Here is a 23,185-nt window from a genome sequence, read left to right as displayed (position 1 = left end):
ATGTTGCCTCCATTTTATCTCAGCAGTTTGCCACCTCAAGTTTTGCTCAAGGGATGACTTCTCAGGCTGTTTCAGATCAGACCATGATCCCTCATATCTCTACCATCTTTCAGATGCTTACTACTCAGTCCGTAAATATTGAGCAGCTTGAGGGATATATTTTGAGACTGACAGGTAGAGTTTTAGACTTGCAGGGATAAGTTTTAGCCTTAGCTCATCCCCAGCCGCATGAGGACATCACAGAGGTCTCCAATCTATCTGCAGAGGCGGCTAGACTTCGAGGAGTTTTAGAGAGTAGATTTGACTTTTTGAGGAGAGAGATCAGAGGCTCTAGTGAGACTGTCTCTACTCAGTTTAGTACCCTGATGCAGTCTATATCGAGAGCCTTAGATCTTTTGGACACCATCAGACTTTCTCTTCTAGCACAGTCCGTAGCTTCCCAGGCTCCAAGATCCTCTCGCCCCTCTACTCGTGCTGGTACTTCTACCCATGGTCGAGACAGAAGTGGTCGAGGTCGTGCCCGTGGATTTGATCCTACATCTCCTCATCATATCTCTGACTCTTCAGATTCTGATCCCTCTAGCCATGATATCTATTAGATCTAGAATAGTTAATCTTTTTTTATTTTTGTCTATGATCTATCTTATGGCCTTTGTATTTTGTTGGCTGATTGACTCTTGGATAGTTGTTATCCATGATTTTTGTATGATCTATGTATTTTGACTTAATGTATTCAGTCACATTTTGATATATATATTTTTATGCTTTGAATTTCAATGAATGTCTTTGGATTAATGTTTATGAATGGGATCAATTAAAATATTTTAATTATAAGATATGAAAAATGACTCATATATGTGTGATGAAATATCATGAATAGCAATATCTTCTAAATGAGCAAATTGATGTCTTTTATCATTACTATAGTGAGGGGAAGTAGAGAAATAAACAATGAAAGAGGGGAGTAAAGAAATAAAATATGGTATCAAAAAGGGGAAGTAGATGAATAAAATATGCTATCAAAAAGGGAAGCAGAGAAAATATATCTTTATGTTATCTTTTTTTTTCTTTTCAAAATCCCTTAAGATCTTAATTGATGCTGTCAAAAAAGAGAAGTAGAGAATCAAAAATCGAGATCGAGCAATAAGCAATAGAAAAATAGAATCGAGAGCAATAAGCAAAATTGTCAAAGTAAATAAGCAAAATTGTAAAAGCAAATATGTCAAATAACCAAAATTGTCAGCAATTTTCAAAGCAAATGATCTAATAAGCAAATTTCAAATTGATCTTCAAACTACTCATGATATATTTCATTCAAATAACTGGCTATGATGTTTAAGTGATGTATTTTCATAAATTTAAAATTCATGTTCAATGCTTTATATATGTTATACTTTGCTTTTGCTCAAGTATTTTGTCATCATCAAAAAGGGGGAGATTGTTGCTCCTTGAATTGATTTTAATAATTACAAAGCATTTGAGGGGGTTACTAATGATTTTAGCTTGAAAAAAGATTTATTGTTTTTTAGGAACAAAATCATAATTTCACCAAGTCCTAACTCGAAAGCCTCAAGAGCAAGAACAAAAGATTTATGATCTATTGGAGGAAATTTCACACTTTTTGGATGTGTATTTTGAAAGAAAATAATGTTTATAAAATTGAGTCGACCCCATGAGTCGACTCATGTCAAATGGGGCTAAACGACACACTATTTTTTGACTGGCAACCCAATTGAGTCGACCCAATGAGTCAACCCCTGTGCATGAGTCGACTCTATGAATCGACCTCTGTTGCTGTGCACGTCAAAATTACAGAATAATCATTTTCTGTTCTGTGCCACAAAAGTCGACCCCAATGAGTCGACTCATATATATGAGTCGACCCTATGAGTCGACCCCTGCGACGAAAAAACTCCGTAACGACTAGTTTTTCAGCTCATTTTGATGCATTTAATGATCTCCAACGGCTCTAAAACTACCCAGATTACTCTCCACCATCAAGTGAAATTATAAAAGACACTTAAATGAGTGAATAAACAAGGGTTTCAAAAAAGATTTCAAGCATTCATTCCAGCCCTAAGCAAAGAGTCCTCTTGAAGTTAAAGAAGCTTTCATTTCAAGTTCACCAACTCCTCAAGAGCTCATTTAAGTCTTCAACCACCTTGAGAAAAATCAGAAAAGCTTCCTTCTTATTGTGTAAAGTGCATTTAAAGTTTTATTTGCTCATTAAAAGAGCTACATTTATATTTCCATATGATTAACTGTTATACTATATTTTTGAGTTGATCTTTAGTTTGGGAAGGGTTCCAAAATGTGAAAAGGTTGATCTGAACCTTAAATCGGATTGTATTGGGTTGACTTGTATCCAAAAAATAAATGTTCTAATTTGAGATAGTTAGAGTCGGAGGTACCGACGTTGTATTCTTGTTGAATACGGTTTAGTGGATTTGAATTTCTAAGTAGGAGTTTGGAGAGTGGATGTAGGTACAAGGTTGACACCGAACCACTATAAATCTTGGTTGTTTGTGGTGTGCTTACTTGTTCTCTATCTTATTTTCTTTTCCTTCTTGCACTCTTGCATCTAATATCTTCACTTTGCTTAAATCACTCACTTTAACTAACTTGCCTTTTATTACTTAATCTTTGTGGTTCTAGATTAATTTTAAATTTTTAAAAATTTAATTCACTTCTCTTCTCTTGGATTGCATAGCTGGATAATAGTACTAAAAAAATATTCAATTTTGAAAGGAGATGATGAGAGATTTAGAGGAATAAGAGAGGCAGAGGTGAAGGGATCTGGGAGGAGCAAGGTGAAGGACGGCAGGGGTTTGGGTCAAAGGAAGGTAGCAGAAAATTTTTTTTGATACGCTCTTCATTTGATTTATTTCCCATTATTTTCTATGTCACCTTCAAAATATCTGCATCATTTGCTCGGGGCATTTTTAACAATAAAATTGGATGCGATTGATGACAGGCCAATGTTGTAATATTTTATAAAATACACATATTTGTTTACAAAAATTGAAATGATACGTTAAAATTAAAAAATATGCTGAAGTATGGGATTCTCTTCCATACTTAATCTTTTATATAAAAAAATATGCATCCGTACATTAGGCTTCCATCGGTGCATTCTTGTACCGTTGATTCAGACAGACTTCGTATGCAGACACCAACAAAGATTTCCCATGTAGTTCTGTACTTGAAGTTCAAATATAGAACTTTGGTTGTAAACAAAAGAATCCTTCTTGTTTAGTTGACCTTTTCAAAGAAGAAAAATTAAAAAAATAATATTTTTGTTAAAATATTTTTTTATATTTTATCAAAAAGAAAATTTTATGTCATAAATTTTGGCTTTCCAACAGGAAGGAAATTAAATTTTTTTTCTAAAATATCCTTGAAATTATGAATAAAATAGAATAAAGATTTTTTTTTTTTATCAAATATATAATAGATATTTTATATAATAGATGCACAACTAAAGATAAGATAATTTAGAATGTATCATTTTTCATGATTAACTCAATATACTAAAAATATTTTTTCAAACATTATATTTTTAAAATTTAATTTTTTTTTAATATTTTAATAAAAATATTTTTCTCACTAGTCCCGGTAGAACCTTGGTAAATAGGTCACCGGCCATTCTGCTGGGATGAATGTTATATAGGATGGGTCTTCATGTAATCTTATACATGTATCGTATATTGATGATCACAGCCGTCTGTCCAATTTCTTTTTTGCAATACACTTGATCTTTAGATACCTGCAACGACACTCCGATGACTCTCTCCTCTCAGGCTGATATAGTAAAACTAGAATCATAGGAATTTGAGGGAAATTCAAGTAATTCTATCTCAATTTATTAGGAGAATTGGGAAATTGTGGAGAACAATTCTCCAGAACAATTGAGGGAATTTTAAAAATTAGAGATACAGAGAGAGAGAAGAAATATAGTAGAATTTTAGGAATTGTCATTACGAGTCTCAACTCATGATACAAGTATGTATAGTGAATTATGTACAAATTGCCAGCTAATAACAGAACAAAATTCTAACAACTTCTAACAGAATACCAACTAACAGAGTGACAGCTCATCAACTAACTTTTCTCTTTTTTTTCTTATTAAAGACTCATGTGCAGCTTATGCGGTGGGTCATCTTGATTCTCCTGTAACACACCCCTTCCCTTAAGGGAACCCTTGACCTCGAGGGTTAAAGGAGGAAAATTTCTTAAGCAGGTCATGGTAGAATTCCCAATTGGCATCTTCAATGGGTTTGTTTTTCCATTTCACCGATACCTTTGTAGCAGCCTGCCTTCCACTTTTGATCAGAACCCTGTCTAGAATAGCCTCAAGTTCCATAATTGCTTCAGAATCCATATAGGAAGGAAGTGCAGTAGAAGAATTGTGAGAGCCAATACACCTCTTAATTGTAACACAAGAAAAATATTATGGACCTTAGAACCAAGAGGAAGCTCAAGAGTATAAGCCACTGCACCCATCTTGTAATGTCTCAAATATCTAGGAGCCAATTTCTGTCAAGTTCTATGCACCATAGAGCCCTGCCTATAAAGTTGCAATTTGAAGTAAGCAAAATTACCAATTTGAAAATGTCTATCTATTTTATGGGCATCTGCTTGTTGTTTCATTCTGTGCTGAGCTCTTTGCAAGTGAAATTTAAGAAATTGGATCATTTCATCTCTTTTCTTGAGGCTTCTATCAACCAAGTCTATCTTGAATTCTCCAAGAAGATAAGGCAAATGAATAGGTGGAGGTTGACCATATACTAACTCATAATAATAACACCATTCTACCAAAGAAAACCATTTAGCCCAGAAAGTAGGGACCCTACACATGCACCTCAAATAGGTTTTCAAATATCTATTAACTACCTCAGTACCATCCGTCTATGGATGGTAGGCTGAAGATAATTGCAGATCCACTCATTGAATAGCAAAAAGCTTCTTCTAGAAATCACTAAGAAAAATAGTCTCTGTCACTAGTAATAGAATTGGGAAGATCAAGTAATTTGAAAATATAGTCCATGAAGTGCTGGACAACAATCAAGGCAGAATAGGGGTGGGTTGAGGCTATAAAAGGAGCAACCTTACTAAGTCTATCCAACACCACCATTATAACATCTTTTCCATCGGAAAAAAGAAGGCCGTCCATAAAGTCCATAGAAATATCACTTCATATGAGCTCAAGAATAGGGAGATGCTGGAGCAGACCAAGGGAAGCAACAGTGTTATACTTATACCTTTGACAGATGTCACAACCCCTCACAAAGTTTTGCACATCTTTAGTCATGCCCTTCCAATATAAGTGTTGTTTAATTCTCTGCAGAGTAGCATCTCTACCTGAATGACTAGTTGTAGAAGAAGAATGCAACCATGTCAAGATTGTATGCCTGAGGATAAAGTCAGCACCCATCACCAATTTATGTTACTTTCAGAGTTAAGCATTAGACCAAGTATAGTGAGGATGGGCACAAGAGTTATTCTACAGCTGAGTAATGAGCGGCTGAAGGTGTGGATCTTGCTGCCGACTATCCTGAATTTTAAAATACAGATCGGGAGAAATAGAATCTAAAGCCATGAGGAGCAGCTCAGCCCCTTGAACCCTAGAAAGTGCATCCGCATTAATGTTTTTCCTAACCTGCTCATATTTGATCTCATAATCAAATTTTAGCAACTTAGCCATCCAATCTAATTGGAACTGTGTGGATAGCCTCTGATTCAAGAGATACTTCGGACTTTTCTAATCAATCTCGATGATGATCTAATCAATCTCGATGATGAAGTGCCCAGTAAGAAGATAGTGCCTCCATTTCTGGATTGCAAATATGACAGCTAGGAGTTCTTTTTCATAGACTGAGTCTAGGACCTAAGGCTCTATTAATGAAAGTAATAGAATGATGCTCTTGCATCAAAACTGCACCAATACCATGGCCTGAAGCATCAGTCTCAATCAGAAATGACTTGGCAAAATCAAGCAAAACAAGAACAGGAATAGATGTGAGGGTAGCTTTCAATTGTTCAAAGGCAAGAGTGGCTATAGGGTTCCAATCAAAATTATCTTCTTTCAGGACAGTGGTAAGAGGTTTGGCAAGTTGTCTGTAATTCTTGATAAATCTTCTATAGTAGCCCGTCAAGCCTAGAAAATCTCTTAATTGCTTAATATTGGTGGGAAGAGGCCATTGTTGAACAGCAACAATTTTAGCAGGATCAATAGAAATACTATCCTTAGAAATGAAATATCCTAGGTATTCTACCTTTGGAGCAACAAAAGAACACTTGCTTTTCTTGACAAATAAACTGTGTTGCCTTAAGAGAGAAAGCACCAAGGACAAATGATGTACATGGGCCTCCAAATCAATACTATAGACCAAAATATCATCAAAGAAAATCAAGACAAACTTTTTCAAATAAGGCTGAAAGATGGTATTCATCAAGTGTTGGAAGGTGGAGGGGGCATTTGTCAAGCCAAAGGGCATAACCATATACTCAAAATGCCCTAGGTAGGTTTTAAAGACAATCTTGAACACATCTGCAGGATCCATCCTAAGCTGATGGTAACCTACCTTTAAGTCAATCTTGATAAATACTGCAACACCCTCTAACTCATATATGAGGTCTTCAACCAAGGGAATAGGAAATTTATCCTTGATTGTATTTTTATTAAGCTCCCTATAGTCCACACAAGCACCAAGAGCCATCCTTTTTTCCCAGCAACACCACTCGTGAAACATAGGGACTAGAGCTAGGTTGGATTGCTCCAGACTGTAGCATCTCATTCACCAAATTTTCAATGACATCTTTTTGGCATGTACCCTATCTGTAAGATCTTTTATTGATTGGATTGGAACCTTCCATCAAGGAAATTTTATGATCATGACCAAGTCTAAAGGGAGGAAGATCTTTTGGTTCTTCAAAGATATCATTGCACTCAAGCAATAAGAAATAGCAGTAGGTATGATATTAATATCAGAATGAGCATGGATAGAACATAGCTGCATTAATTCTCCAATAGAGGCGGTAGGAAAAATTTGAATAAGTGCAAGCTAAGCCCCATGAACTAGCAGTTTGTTCAGGTGCTGATGCTTAATGCACTTAAGGGAAGACTATGAAGAGCCTCTAAAAACATATTTTTTGCCCACCACTAAAAATTTCATGGGAAGCTTGCTGAAGTCCCAATTGATAGGACCTAATGTAGCCAGTCATTGCACACCCAATACAACATCACAACACCCAAGAGGTAGGACCATAACATCAGCCTGAAAGGTGGTCATCCAAGTTTGCCATTGAAACCCCTTAACTTGAGCAGTAACCATGAGTTGGCTTCCATCTGCTACTGCTACTGGTAGAGGATCAATGGTTGTGAATTGACACTCCAATTTTTGAGCTATCTTGTCATCTAGAAAATTGCAAGTGATGCCACTATCTATAAGAATATGCAAAGCCTTCTTGTGATGATAACCAGTGACTCTCATAGTTTGATATATTGATACCCTGGATAGTGCATTCACAAAAATTTTTGGAACATCAGCCAGTCCAACAGTGTCTCCTGGAACCACTAAGGATTCTATATCTGCAACACCATCTTCCTCTTCATACTCAATCTCCATGAAATACAACTGGGCTTTCTTATGCTTCAAATGGTGGCTAGGTGTATATGGTTCATCACTGATAAAGCACAATCTCTTTGGCTTTTTTTTTTCATTCATTTAATCTCATTTTTATCAACCTTACAAATGATGGACTTTAGATGGGAAAGCTTGGTCTATTTCAAGAAGGGCATATTTGTAACTACTAGAAAAGCTGGTTCCATCTTTCACAGTATAGCTAGAAGTGTAAAAAAGAGGATAGGTGTTCCTCAACCACCCGCACCTAAAGGAAAAGGGAAAGATGCCAGCCATGGTCAAAGGTTTGTGGAAACTTGTAGCTAATGTGGACTTAGGTAAAAGTGGAGGTCTGGTAGATTTATTTGGTGGTTTAACAAAAAGGTATGGTGAGTTTATATAAGGTTTCAAATCTGTTCTATGAAAGGGGCCATATTCAAGTGAATATTTTGATTTATAGGTGAGGTAGAGGAATTGTATTTCAAGTCAGAAACAAAATAAGGATAAGCAGCCTCATAGAGCTTAGCAAAAGCATAAGCATGCCTAATAGATTTTGGCTAAAATATCCTAACATGCATTTGAGTATCATGTCTCAACCCAGTCACAAAATAACTTACCAAATATTCTTCAGGTAAACTGACCCTTGTAAGAACCGAGTCAAATTGGTCATGGTAATCTTTAACCGACCCAATTCGATGCAAGGTTTTTAGCTCTGACATAGGATCATCATAGACCTCACCAAATCAATCACTAACTACTTTAACGTACTCCTTTCAAGAAGACAAAGATATGGTAAGCATTGTCTTTACAAAGACATGATGCCATTGTAGTGCCTTGCCTTCCATGTGGATGGCAGCTAGTTTAATCTTCATCTCTTCTGGGATATTATCAATTAGAAAAAATTGATCACATTTGTAGACCAATTCCTTCACATTCTTACTATTAAAGCGGAAAAAATCAATCTTGGACAGCCTAATTACACATGAATATGAAGATCCAGAAAAATTACCTTCTTGATCATTCCGTGAAGCAATTCGTCGAGTATCTGGTGTGCTCTCAGCATTATAGGTGAAAACACCCCCAGAATTTTCATCTTCGTGTTTCTTTTAAATGGCTTCTAACAAATGATCCTTCATGACACTAAGCATCTGCTCTATTTTGGCATCCAAGATATTGCTCTTCTTATTGAAAGCTTCTTCCATCACTTTAATGGCGTGGCTCCTAGCATCTTCCGCCACTGTTAAAGCTCAGGCCAAGGTAGCGACGGCTCTGATACCACTTTGATACACTAAAATTAGAATCACAGGAATTTGAGGAAAATTCAAATAATTCTATCTCAATTTATTAGGAGAATTGAAAAATTGTGGAGAATAATTCTCGAGAACAATTGAGAAAATTTTAAAAATTAAAGATAGAAAGAGAGAGAAGAAACATAGTGGAAATTTAAGAATTATCGTTATGAGTCTCAGCTCATGATAAAAATATTTATAATGAATTATGTATAAATTATGATGGAATAAAATTCTAACTAACTTCTAACAGAATGGCAGCCAACAGAATGACAACTCACCAACTAACTTTCCCTCTTTTTTTCTCATTAAAGATTCATGTGCAGCTCACGTGGTTGGTCATCTTGGTTCTCCTGCAACGCAGGCCTCCGTCCCCTCTTCCTCAAGGAAGAGATTAAAAGAAATGCTTTTTTCTCTCAATCTCGGCAATTGATACCCCAAAAGCAATTGAAGAAGAAGAAGAAGGGACCGGAGATGAGCGAGGGAGATGAAGCGGCCCGCCGCCGGAGCGTCGCGAATGAGTACCGGAAGAAGCTCCTCCACTACAAGGAGCTCGATTCCAGGATTCTCACAGGTGCGCCTCTTCCTCCTTCTGGATTCCCACCTCTTGATCCCAGCCCTAGGGTTTGTCTTTCTTAGAAATAATCGTTTTTTCTTTTGCTCTTCTTGGTGTTCTGTCTAGGATTTTGCGATGGGATATTAGTTTGGGTTTCGATTTCAGTGTTACGGGGGGTCGCGGTGGTTGGAGGGTGCGGGCGTTTGTGTTGAGGGAGATCCATGTGTGATCTTGGTGTTTGGAGGCTGCCAGGGGTTAGTTATGAGTGTTTCAATTGGTGGGAACGATTACGCCGTTTGTTGTCTTCCGGTTGACTAGCCGATGAATTTTGAGGAGGTTCCGCTGTAGCTATTACAAAGAAAAAGTAAAACGAGAATCTTTTTCCCCCATTGGGATGAGAATCTTGGTGATGCCCTCTGACTTTTTTCCGCACACCTGTTTATGAGGGTCGAATTAGATGGTTTTCACATCATTTGCAAAGTGGATTTAACAAATTTTCTATTAGATTTATCATTCTTGAAGAACATTTCGAGTTTGGTGTGGCTGAATGGGTTCATGGAGATGCAATTTCAGTGTTTCCTGATCCACTTTATGGAGAAAAGTACGAAAATCGTGCGAATGCATTATGGTGGACAGTTTGTTGCTTATGTATGAGCCTGTAGTATGTAGGAATCTTGTTGACCTAGTATGAATTGGAGCCTTTTGTAGTCTTGTGTTCCTTATCCCAAAGTTCTCATAGGTTTGGGACCTTTTCACAACTTTATACATTTCTCGTGGATGGTTTGCATCAGAAAATGATTCTTTTGCTAGAGTGTCTAGGAAGTATTGGACATGTGAAAAATAAATTGTTAGGATTTGACGCCTTGAGATTCAGCCCACATTGAGCCTACAGCGAGGTTCGCTCCGAAAAATGAAGTCCAACGAGATCAAGATCACCTGAATCGGAACTCGGATGGAGGAGATACGAGCTTTTGAAGTCGGCACGAGAATCGAGGCGATGGAGGACCGCCGATGACCGGCGGCGGGCGGCGCGGCGCGGCAGCGGCGCGCGGGACGCGCGACCCAGGCCCGCACGGGACGCGCGACCCAGGCGGGCACGCAGCCCAGCCGGGCGCGCGGCCCAGGCGGGCGCGCGGCCCCGGCGCACGCAGGCCCGCGCGCAGGCGCGGCCCAGGCCCGCGCGCGCGGGCCGGCCCAGGCCAGCGGCCTGCTGGCCCCCTTGCCCCGATCCACCATGGACCGGGCGGTCCACGGCGCGGCCTGTGGACCGCGTGGGCGTTTCCCACGCGTTTCTCGCGGTCCATGGCACTATTCCGTAGACCAGAGCACAATCTAAGGGCCCAGAAGGCTCCCGGTCTTGATCCGACGGTCCAGGGGTTTTTTGGCTTTGTTTAGGACTCTTAATCCCTCTCTAATCAAGTTTAAACCTACGTTTAAGCCTTTAAAAAAGTCTGAGACGAACAGAGAAGGAGAGGTGCTCGGGTTTCTCGCCGTACGAAGGCCGTACGAACTAGAGGAGAGAGAGAAGCGTGAGGCTGCTGTGAGAGAAGGAGCAGGAGGCTCCTGAACAGCGGTCGCCAGGCTTTTCAGGGGTTCAAGGGGGTCTCCAAGAAAGAGAGAGCTTTTGTGAGGGAAACTTCAGGTGAGAGAGAATTGGGTGTACAAGGGTTGAGGGTGAGGTCTCCTCTTGTAAAATTTCTTTTTTATAGTGAAGTTTGTATGCCCGTGGAGGCGAGCCTTTTTGTGGCTGATCCACGTATTTTGATTGTTTTTCTTTTATTTTGTTTCTTCTTTCTTCCTGCTGCATCGCGTGGTACTGAAAGGATCTTGAGAGGTGGTGTCCTGACCAGATATCCACCCAACATAAATAATAGAGCCTTTATAAGGATCTCAATCTCATTGCCTCACGTATATGAAGTCTGTTTGGCTACTTAAGTGGGCATGCCACTTATCTCCGAGGTTGATGCTTATCTTTTGGTGCTCTGTAGTGATATAATTTGCTTATCTGTTTGGTGGTATGAGGCTCGATTTGGAAGGTTGTGACTGGAAAAATGTAACTGAATCCAACATGTGGCAGTACATGCTTTCTAGGAGCACTGTCATGGAGTTTCATGGTGGTGCAAGCACCACTCCAAGCTGCTCTTTTGGTCTTAAACTTAAAAGTAAACATGCTTCATCAATCCTGTTTAGGATTGTGATTGGATACAAAGCCTTGATTTATATTTTCTAGCCTATCTGTTGGTAGGGCTGCAACCTAGTGAGGCCTCTCTGAATTTGAACTCAACCCAGCCATAAGACTTGACCCTGCTTCATTGGGTCTGTTCTTATTTCTGGACCCATATTTAAATTGTCGCTGGATCCAGGTCACCCAGGACATGACTTTATGAAACTTGATATTCATCCTAGAGCCACAATGATTTAATCAAGCAGAGTGCCAATCTAAATTTAAAGGTTCCTTGAGTATTGATGATTACTTATTCAAAAAAGGTATGTAATGAATCAAAAAAAATCTCTAGTAAAATTTGTCCTTCTTTCAAGCTAAATAAAGAAAATTGTTTAATTCAGAAAATATTTGTTTATTTTTGCCCCCTTTGACACTGGTTGGAAGGTCAAAATGCCAGTTGAGAATTTTTCTTGATCTATTTTATATATTTGTTCTCTAGATCCTATAACGGATATGTGATGAGCTAAAATCATTTCAACAGAGATGAGAGGACCATTCAACAGGAACAATATTAATGACTCACTCATATTTCAGAAATTCTGAAACAACTAAAGTTTGCAGTCAGAACTGAGCAGAATGATCTAGAAATTCAACTCTTTTGATTTTTTTTTTTTTTTAAAAAAGTTGACAACTAGGAGTTAATAGTTCTTAAGATTTGGCATACATGAGCCTGCAAGCAAGAGCTGGGGATGCCATTGGGAACATAACCAGATGCAAGTGTTCTATAGGCAAGGTTTTGAATCTACTGAAAAATGCAGAAGAACTAAGAGATGGACGGACGGGAATATTGAAAGCCAGGATTCCTAGTTATTGGAATACCTCATGGAGAAAAGATTGTGAAAAGGGCCGAGGAATATGAGGATGATGATGATTGTGAATTCTTCTAAAGATTGTTGGAGCAGAAGAAGCTTATGTTTCTACGAGAATCCTGTTCTTTTTTCGGGCGAAAGATTATATGCTGCCCTTGGTAAGCTTCATTAAAATCTGGATGTGCATGCCAGTATTCAAATGGATGTCTCCTGCTTGATGGGACAGGGCAGATTTCACAATGGATGATGTGGTCCTGCTGCAGTTGGGTAGCAAGATTAGATCTTCTTTTATGTCTGGGGCAAGGTTGAGCTTGCTTTACAATGGTACAAGGATTGAAATAGTGAATTTGGTGGTCAAACTTAGAAACGGTATTCACTTTTTGTTTTAAGTATAGCTATATAAGTGAGTCAAATGTATTTCAAATAAATATCATGAATAAAGGAGAATATGATGTTTGGTTGGAGGGGGGAGAGACAACAAAGAGAGTGGAATAGGGTTTAACCAATTCAAGTAAGAGGAAAGATATTTCTGAGTACAGAAAGTGAGAATCTTTTTTAATCTATTAATATCAGGATATGAGGTCATTTACTAGTAATCTTTTTCTCTGTCTTGTTCAAATCAAGCAAGAACTGTAGGCAATAGATGAATATAACTGTGAAGCAATCTGAATTCTCTCATCACTGAGGGAAGTTGGATGAGAAGAACTGCATTATTAACAAGCAATTAGCACTACAGGTGATTCAGTGCTTTTGTTTCTGCCCATGGAGATGGCTAGACTTATTTTAACATGGTACTAAGTATGAAGGATGAATCTTTCATGGTTCCGCTCGAACCATTCTTGTGTCTATAAATTTTGCATTTCACATGTAACTTCGTTAACAGAGAACTGAGGTTTTAAAAGGTGGCTGCTGTATGGTCACTAGCTGCATCTACATATGCAGGAGCTTATGCAGCTGCCTGGACCACTTTTTAAAATGCTGCAGAAAACCTTGTTAGTTTGATGTTCTTTTCACTTTCCTGCTACTTTTGATCTGCTTTTCAGCATTTGATTTGCTTGTTTTGGATTGCCACGATAGTTCCCAGGATGAGATAATTAATGTTTTCAATTATCATCTTTATGCATCTCAAAGTTTATCTGTAGTTGACACACTGGATACTGACCATGCAGCATGTCAAAATTTGAGAGCTGCAAAGAAAGAATTTACCAAAACCGAAGATGTTTTGAAGTCCCTCCAAAGCAGGGGACAAATTATAGGGGAGGTTCTGCGGCCACTTGACAATGAGCGCTGTAAGTAAAAAAAAAAAAAAGAAGGAAAAAACAAAGAAAAAAACCACCCTTGTTTATATCTTTAGATATCTTATACATTTAATGCATTGTGAATGGAATACTTATTTGACATATTCTTTTTAACTCGTGATAATGCTTAATGGGATTAATTGAATTATTGATAATTTGTATCACCATGAGGCTCAATCAAAATCATCTCATGGATTTATTGAGAACCATGTCAGTCAAGTAGTCCTAGTCAGCTGATGAATCACCTGTCCTCATACAGTCAACAAGAAGCATGCAGAATGCTTGAGGAAAGACCCATCATTTATGGATCGCTATGATCTTTCAGTTGCTCCAATTTTCTTGACCCAGTCACAAGATGAACCATTAATTGGACCCATGTGGATATGTCCCCCATTTTGCAGTACGACCGACAATTCACATTTTTCGAAGTGATTAATATTTAAAGTTTATTTTTTTTTGGAAGTCTACTTGTTGGGTTGAATTATGGGGCATGATTCGTTAAATTTGCCACAATCAGTTGAATGTGCATCTCATGTTATCCTGGGATTATTTTTCCTTGTGATCGTGTTAGTTATCAAATCTGTATTTATTCTTTTTTTGTGTTTAACATAACTTGTTTTATATTTTCTTGTTTATGATTAATGACTTGGTGTTTCTATCAGTGGTAGTTCAAGCTAGCAGTGGCCCAAGATATGTTGTTCGCTGCCGAAGTAAGGTAGACAAGGAGAAGTTGACAGCTGGAACGCGTGTGGTTCTTGAGAGGACGAACCTCACCATCGTGCGGGCTCTTCCACGTCAGGTATATGGTGCTGCACATTTGGAGAGCATGACATAGAGGCATAAACAGTTATTGGGTTCGAGATGCTCTTTTACATTTTTTTGGCTATCGTCTCATATACATTGAGATTTTCGATTTATTGTGAATGTTGTCTATATCTGTTCCAGGTTGATCCTTTTGTGTATAACATGCTTCATGAAGATCCTGGCAACATTAGCTACTCCGCTGTAGGTGGATTATCTGATCAGATTCGTGAACTTAGAGAATCCATAGAGTTGCCACTCATGAATCCTGAACTCTTCTCCAGAGTAGGAATTAAACCCCCAAAGGTAACTGCAGCCTTGTTTATTGCATTCCTTGAATACTCAATCTACTAGAAAATTTATTACATTACAAATAGAATACATGAACTTTTGGTAGTATCTTTAGCTAAGTCAGCCCTTTTTTTTTCTGATACAACCTTTTAAAATGTTCAGACGATATGCACATCTAAGCTTTGTAAGTGATTTGCATCTTCTCAGGGTGTTCTTCTCTATGGTCCTCCTGGAACTGGGAAGACATTGTTGGCCAGAGCTATTGCTAGTAATATAGATGCAAACTTTCTGAACGTGAGGCATTATTTGTTTGGTTAAAACATGAAGTCATCTTTTTTTTTTCTATGATTCAAAATTCCACAACAATGCATGCAGGTTGTATCAAGTGCAATTATTGACAAATATATAGGTGGAAGTGCTCGTTTGATAAGGGAGATGTTTGGTTATGCGCGTGATCATCAAGTCAGTCTCTATTTCTTTGACGCATGTCTATTTTGACCTATTTTTTGAATCATTTCATAGTCACTCCGTTCTGTGTTCCACCTCCTACTGCTACATGCGAGTGTTATGGTTTGTTAGTTGCACTTATGTTAAAATTTTGTCCCCTTTCTGAAGCCATGCATCATTTTCATGGATGAAATTGATGCCATTGGTGGGCGCCGTTTTAGTGAGGGAACCAGCGTTGACCGTGAGATCCAGCGAACATTAGCGGAACTGCTTAATCAGCTGGATGGATTTGATCAGCTTGGAAAGGTTTTTTTTTCCCTGTAAAATTTGTTCAAGAAATGATGTTCAGGGATGTCCTTTTTTTTTAAAGCGTCATCTATCAAAGAATAGCTTGATATGAAATAGTCATGGAATATAAGTTGGAGGCTTGGTTTCTTTGCTTTCTGAGTGTTTACTTGAAAGCTTTGACTTCTCCTGGACCCAGTCACATCTAGACTGAATTCTGCATCTAACTTCAGCAAAACATGCTAGGAAAAGGAAAACAGACTATGCTTAAATCACATTTATTTATTATTAGGTGATGTATGTCAAGCACAATTTTAGAAGCCAATCTTAAAAGAATGGTAGAAAGCTTTGCAAGATGGAGATTTAAAATGATGTTCAGAGAAAGGCAACTCCACGAGATAATAAATAGCCATACATCCCTGCAAACAGATACTTATGAACCTTGTTTTTGTGTTCCTTGAATGTCGAGTATGAGAATGGCTGGTGAACAAAAGGCTTATAACCTTAAAATAACAAATAATCTCATGTGATAAACCCTCTCAGCACATATTACACAGCTGCTGAAGCATAAGTATAGCTGGACATGTAGTGGCCATATATTGAATCCACATCCTGAATTACTACAGTCTTCAATTCTTCATGGACTTATTGCTATGAAGCATAATAAACACATCTGTTCTTTAACCAGCCAGTAGTGGAGATTTATTGCAGATGGCTAGATCTTTGGCTGTCTTCAAAGTTTCAAAATGGTCTTAATTTGTCAGTAAGTGGGATCTGATATCTGAAACTGGAACAAATTTTATAGTAATTTCTATTCTTTTTAGTATATCACCATAAGATCCGGTTACAAAAAACTCACTAGGGTTGCACATATGCACTCTACAGATACAACACAGTATGGAAGGTATAAATATACCCTCACAATTATTTAGAATGTAGTAGGCTACCATGCTATCTCTAAAACAATTTATCTATTTGCATCCTTAGAGCTCGTCCTTTGGCGGGTAAATGTTATGGAAAAGTTGGTTAGCTTTTCATCGATCAACTTACCCATGCTCTGATGCTTCTCTTTGTGGGTAAGTTATTTTTTCATGGATAGTATTTACCCATGAAATAGGGGAAGTGTAAGTCATTTTCCCAATAGCCAAGAAAATAATCTTTATATTTTGTTCCTAAAATACCTCTAACACTATAAGATAATAATAACACCAATAACAACAATAATAATGCATATTATATTTATTATATTATATATTATCTATATGATGCATATAATATAATATAATGATATCATTATATATATAATATTACTTATATAATAAAGAGTATTATGAGAAATATGGATAGATGTTGACAACTTACTCGAAAAATTAGTAATGTAAAAGAACATGGGTGGCATATTTCGAAGTCATTTTCCAATGCATAAAAGAAAATGTGTAAATTTTTTTCATGTTTAAATATTATCTAGAAAATATTTATTTAAAAAAATATAGATTTTTAGATAAATTTTTTTATCCTCCAAAAAATGGGCATATAGCATTTAGTTAATTTACAACGTACATTGTTGATTACTATTCCTTAGAGGGGCTTTTTTTCCTTGCTATTACCATTATGTAGAATTAATTCCTTTGCCATTCATCAAGACAGTCTAGATATTGCCTATTTTGTATTTGAAGTTGTTGAATGAAGTTGGCATCATTATTCTTTGGACATATCCTTCAGTTTTATCATCAAGTTGCATGCTCTTTCTCACAATGTTTGCTAGGTTAAAATGATTATGGCCACAAATCGACCTGATGTTCTGGACCCAGCGCTTCTTCGTCCTGGTCGATTAGACAGGAAAATAGAGATCCCATTGCCAAATGAGAAATCAAGGATGGAAATTCTTAAAATTCATGCTGCCGGTGTGGCCAAACTTGGGGAGATAGATTATGAAGCAGTTGTAAAACTTGCAGAAGTGAGTTTCTGTTTCGTCATTTGATAAACACAATATTATCATAATCATGATCATTATCTTGGTTCCTTCTTTTCCCAACTTTACCTTCATCCTTTCTGGTTTCAGGGCTTCAATGGGGCTGATCTACGGAATGTTTGCACAGAGGCTGGGATGTTTGCAATTTGTGCAGAGCGTGACTATGTAATTCATGAGGATTTTATGAAGGTATTTTGTGGAAAATGTTGTCTTGGAATCACCATAAATATCTTTTGTACCCTTTTTTTAAATTAAAGGGATGAACACTTTTTTTTTTTTAATAATGACTACCTTTCTGTAGAAGTTGGTTTGATTTTTATTGAATTTTTATGATATTTTGTTGATCGTAGAAGGGAATATTGAACTGTGTTGTGATGTTAGCTGAAACTAGAATGCAGGATACATAGGTAAAATTGGAATCCATCAAAAGTCCAACCTCAAATTTCATTCATTTTGTGGAATTTTGTCGTTTCTAAATTGTAATACTCTTGAACTGCAAATGCTGAAGCGAGGTACTGAGTCTTGGCATCAGACTTCATACTGGTGCTTTACCAAAATGGTTGGAAAAGTAAAGTCGGTCCCATTCCGAGACCTGGTATGCCGTTGGAGTTGGTACAATTGCTGTACCGTGTGTCAGTATAGGTGCAGACAGAGCACCGGAACCATCCCGGGCTGGTATGGTATACCCAGTACCAGCTGGGATGAGTTTGTACTTGAAACACTGATTGAAATTATTGTAGGCTGTTTTTTTGTATAAGTAATGCCAGTGGGTTTCCATCACATCCGTTGCTTTTCTCTCTCAGTCAACCATTACTCAGTTGATTGGAACGTATCTGGTGTTTGCAAGCTTTCTATTCCAGTTCCCAAAAAAAAGGTTTCATGAGATTTCTTGAATAGTTTTTCATCTTCATAAATACTTGGTCATTTTACTATGTTACATTTTCTGTTTCAGGCTGTTAGGAAATTAAATGAAGCAAAGAAGCTAGAGTCAAGTGCCCATTACAGTGCTGACTTTGGAAAAGATTAGGTGTCAGATGCTTTACTTGAGACATGGATCTTTCGGCAGTGCAGCTGCATGGTTTCTCTCCTGTAGGAGCTTACTGGTGGTGCCAAACTGAAATTGTTGAGTTGGTGCTGTACCGGCATGTTCATTGCAACCAGGCTAAATACACGGCATGGGAGCAAGTTTCCTTGGCACCTTTTTCTGGCATTTCTTATAGACAGTCAATTGGAATGTAATTTGTCATCAGATCTGCTTTGGGAAATTGAGTTGTCAAATTGGAACAGATTATAGATGAATTCTTTCTATCAGTATTGTTGTCGCACTCCTTTTATGGAAAAGATTGATAGTTTGGTGGATTTTTTTTTTTTTTTTTTTGGGTGGAGGTATAGTTTGGTGGTAAGTTGCAGATCATTTTAGACCAGGTGGTCATTGGGCTTCTCCAGAAGAAGTATTTCTTGCACTAGTTCAAGAGAATGGTCTGTGAAACGATGGCCTGTGGATTAAATCAGAACCTGCTTGTTTTAACTGAATATTATAGGTCGAAAAGAAGGTATTCCAAAGCACGATGGAAATTATGTTGTCAATGGCAGAGACAGCATCATTCCAGCATATTGTATATCCTTTCATACATGGATCTGTTCAATAAGTCATTATCTTCTTCCCAAGTTTGGGTTTCCTTGTTGAATTCTGCATTGGTCAGTAACTTATTGTTTTGCATCCCTTTCAAGTTGCTTATAGATAAATGACCCATACTTGTGACCATATAGGATAAATAGCGTGACATCTGAGAATTTTTTTTTTAATTTTTTATTTTTATGAAGGGAGAATATGAAATAATTTTGGAAAGTTGGAGCATGTGACTGCCCTCGATATATATATATATATATATATATATATATATATATATATATATATATATATATATATATATATTTTTTTTTTTTTTTTTTTTTTTTTTTTTTTTTTTTTTTTTTTGAGAAGCCTTTAACATTCTGTTTTTTTGGGGGAAAATAGAAGCCCTCAACAATTGGTAATAAGCAGTGCAACATATGCCAGTTACTATATGTTTTGGCTGGAGAAACAATTAAAACTACATATCTGTACACTTTATAATTCTTCACATCATAAGTCCAACTTCTTGGCCGAGCGGCCAATTTAGAGTCTGGATTTTTGGCATTTTTTTGGGGTCCCACCCTGTTGAGCACTACGTGTTTCACCATCGCGAAAATCTTGCAGAAGCAGTGTGCCCTCCAGCTGCAATGCTAGCGCTATTGACCGAGAATCCGCACAACAAACAGAATAAATTGCTTTAACAAATAGTTTATGCTCATCGAGCATCTAATCGGAAAGCATGATACCCAGGAATTTGATTGTAGCACTTAGAACACTTGAATTGACTGCAACAATTTCAGAAACCATGTAATAACCAACAGCTTAGGATGAAGCTGTTATGTAAGACTCGATAAATTGCAGAGTCTGTATAAATTACACGATTTGGGAAAATTTTTGGATAACTAAGAACGTCGTCACCCAAATAAACCACTCCAAAGACAACCTAATCGATGATAGAATTCCCCATCGTATCATAAGGGACTTTCTACTTTCGACTAAACAAGGGAAGAAGATCCGTTTCTTTGAGGAGAAAAAGGCTGGTCGACGGACCACTAAAAACTCGGAAAAAAAGATGGTTGACTGCCTTCACTAAAGAATAAGATATCAGAAAATTCAACACACTACAGGTAAACGATTTAATCTGACAAGTTTCATTTGTTCAGAGACCAGAAGATCAAAGGTAGTAGAAGCAAGATAAACCTTTTGGGACTACAAAAAGAGAAAGGGATCAAACACTTTGATCTTGCGAGATATATTGATCAAACACTTTGATCAAGCTCCAGTACATACTCCATCATCCAATTCTTCTTTTCTATTCTTCAAAAGCTAAGAAACTAGGAAAACTGAGTTGTTCCAATTGTCTCCATCCTTACAGAGAGAGGGAGAGCGACCTTTTTTTTTTTTTTTTTGTCTGATGGCCGACACATATTTTCTTCTCAAAAAAATAAACGAATTCATTATCTAAATAATATTAAAAAAATTTATTCATAAAATTAATATATATTTAAATTTATTTATAAAATTAATGTAGATCTATAAAACATCATTTGAAATGATATTTTTTTTGATGAAAAATACCATTTCAAATAATATTTTATGGGTCCACGTCACCCCCTCCTCCATCCCCCATGGACCAAAAAAAAATTCAAAATCACCATTTGAAATGGTGTTTTCAAAGATGCTATTTCAAATAATGTTAATTCCTCTTATATATATATAAAAAACATACTTTCCTTTCCTCTCTCTGGCAGCGATCTCCGACGGCGTTTTCCCTCTCCGGTGGTGATCTCCATCTCTGTGGCACGATAAGTCTCTCTTCTCCCTCTTCTCTCTTTCCTCCTCTCTTCCTCCTCTTCTCTCCCTCTTCTCCCTCTTCTCTCCCTTTGCCGGTGGTGGCCCCCTGACGACGAGCGCCCCCACTTTGGTCCGGCAGCGACCGCCGGCCCCCCTTTGGTCCGGCAATGACTGCCCCCTCTCCACCCGCCCCTCCCTTTTGGCCCGACGGCGGCCCCGCACACCCCTCTCCTTGGCCCGACGACGGCCCCACGCCCCTCCTACTTGGCTCGACGGTGGCCCCCACGGTGGCGGCTGCCCCACCTTTTGGCCCAGCAGTGGCCCCGCGCCCCCCCTCCTTGGCCCGCGACGGCCCCCCCGATGGTGAGTGCCCCCCCTCCCCACTCACCTTCCCTCTCCTTGGCCCGACGGCAGCCCCCTGACGACGAGCGCCCCCCTCCCTACCCGCCCCCCCTCTGGCCTGGTGGCGCCCCCCCAACGGCGCCTCCCTCCCCCCACCATTGGCCCAGCGGCGCCCCCCCTGACAGCGGCGCCCCCCCTTTGGCATTCTACTGGCGGCGGCCGCCCGCCTCGGCCCAAAGCCCCCGAGCAGCAGCAACCTCCCCCCCGGGCGGCGGTGGCCCCCCTTGCCCCAACTACCCCCCCCCCCTTGGCCCTTTGCCAGTGGCGGCCACCCCCTCGGCCCAAGGCCCCTGGCCGGTGGCAACCCCCTCGGGCGGCGGCGGTCCCCCCTTCCTCTAACCACCCCCCCTTTTGCCCTCTGTCGACAGCGGCTGCCTCCCTCACCCCCTGGCGTGTCCCTCTCCCCGCCTGATGCCCTCCTGTCGTGGCACCCCCGGTCGGTGCCTTCCCGCCGACCCTCTTGCCCCACCACTACCACTCTTTTATTTTTTTTATTTTTTTATCTCATTATTATCATTATTATTATTTATTTGTAATGTATGAGGGGTTTCTAATCAATTTGGTTAATATTGTTGTTTGCTATATTTTTTTAAAAATAGATTCGGACTTAATTTAAAAATGGATCCGAGGCTAATTTAAGAATTTTAAATATGTTGCATTTCATAGAACCGTAAACTCGTCAGTTGACAAATGTAGAATATTCTATAGCATCCGTACAAAAATATATGAATAAATTATAAAAATTCATTTGAGGTTAGGTCCAAATTACCACATAAGTTCAACGTTTTGAAAAACCTACACTTACATTCCTAACGTCTACAAAAAATCTACACGTACCCCCTTAAGGTGGGACTAAATTGTAGGTTTTTCGTAAATACCGAGCTGTAGGTGTATATTTTTCAAAATACTAGACTTACGTATAATCTCGACCTAAACTTAAAGAAATTTTTATAATTTAATTATATATTTTTGTACAGATGCCGTAAAATATATACATTGATCAATTGATTGTCCAGTATGGACAGTTTGAAAATTATATTTAATTCTATAGGTAATTATAGTAATCAAACGATATATAGAAGGTTCGAAAAAAAATTCAGACAGTATTTTTCTTTAGTTTTCCTCATACATTTTCAGTCGTGTGGGGAGAACTAAGAGAAAATACTATCGAATTTTTTTCGGTCCCTATTATCTTTCGTTTGATTACTGTAATTAACCTATAGAATTGATACAATTTCTGAATGGATAAGATCTATTTTTGCCTATTAGTTGATGATAGGATGCATTTATCATGTAAGTCTTTTGAAATAATAAAATAATTATTAATATTAAATTTTTTGATTTTGATATTATCATAGATTTTTTTGAGAAAATGGTCAGTATGCTGGTTCGTCTACTATTGTATTATGATGGCATAATACAGAATGGCGAAGCTAGTGTGCAGTATAGTTATCCTGCAAATCGAATGATTAGGGTATCTTCATCATTATCACGTCAAGAATTATTGAACCATTTATACAGTAGTATTCATGTAGACAAAAAAAATATGAAATAAAATTGAAATGAAGATCTTCTAATCTGTTAGGACAGTTAATACAGAGCAAGTATAATTTAGTTTCAATTGATAATGATGAAGATGTCCAAAAAATACTGATATTTTTTTTAAAATATTCAGAATATCGATTTTTAGAATTATATATTGAAAAAGAAGATGTATCGAGCTTTGGATACTATAGTCGGCTTTTAACCCAAGAGGACAATACTCTTGGGCTTTCCTCGT

At 38.1% G+C, this 23,185-nt stretch overlaps 2 protein-coding genes across 5 annotated transcripts in view; one reads left to right on the top strand and one right to left on the bottom strand.

The window, feature by feature from the left end:
- LOC105058782 (uncharacterized) overlaps nt 1–9,333 on the bottom strand; it is a 67,485-nt gene extending 58,152 nt beyond the window's left edge. For both annotated transcript variants that reach the window (XM_073249484.1, XM_073249486.1), the window contains exons 1-2: nt 9,193–9,333; nt 8,632–8,891 (exon numbers count right to left, since the gene is read on the bottom strand). The gene's annotated coding sequence lies outside the window, so the exon portion shown is untranslated. The remainder of the gene's footprint in view (nt 1–8,631; nt 8,892–9,192) is intronic.
- Nucleotides 9,334–9,376: 43 nt separating this feature from the next.
- Nucleotides 9,377–18,935, top strand: LOC105058781 (26S proteasome regulatory subunit S10B homolog B). 3 transcript variants are annotated; one of them, XM_010941824.4, is made up of 10 exons: nt 9,380–9,485; nt 13,670–13,789; nt 14,461–14,597; nt 14,744–14,905; nt 15,098–15,184; nt 15,266–15,352; nt 15,506–15,643; nt 17,388–17,579; nt 17,685–17,783; nt 18,547–18,935. In XM_010941824.4, the coding sequence occupies exons 1-10, from the start codon at nt 9,386–9,388 to the stop codon at nt 18,619–18,621; spliced, it is 1,197 nt and encodes a 398-aa protein (XP_010940126.4). In that variant the 5' UTR covers nt 9,380–9,385; the 3' UTR covers nt 18,622–18,935. The 3 variants fall into 3 exon arrangements, with proteins under 3 accessions (XP_010940127.4, XP_010940126.4, XP_029124377.2); XM_010941825.4 differs by lacking the exon at nt 13,670–13,789 and having other exon boundaries at nt 9,377–9,485; XM_029268544.2 differs by lacking the exon at nt 15,506–15,643.
- The last annotated feature ends 4,250 nt before the right edge of the window (nt 18,936–23,185 follow it).

This window comes from Elaeis guineensis, chromosome 15 (genome assembly GCF_000442705.2).
Source record: "Elaeis guineensis isolate ETL-2024a chromosome 15, EG11, whole genome shotgun sequence".
NCBI lineage: Eukaryota > Viridiplantae > Streptophyta > Magnoliopsida > Arecales > Arecaceae > Elaeis > Elaeis guineensis.
This window is presented reverse-complemented; position numbering and strand designations above follow the sequence as displayed.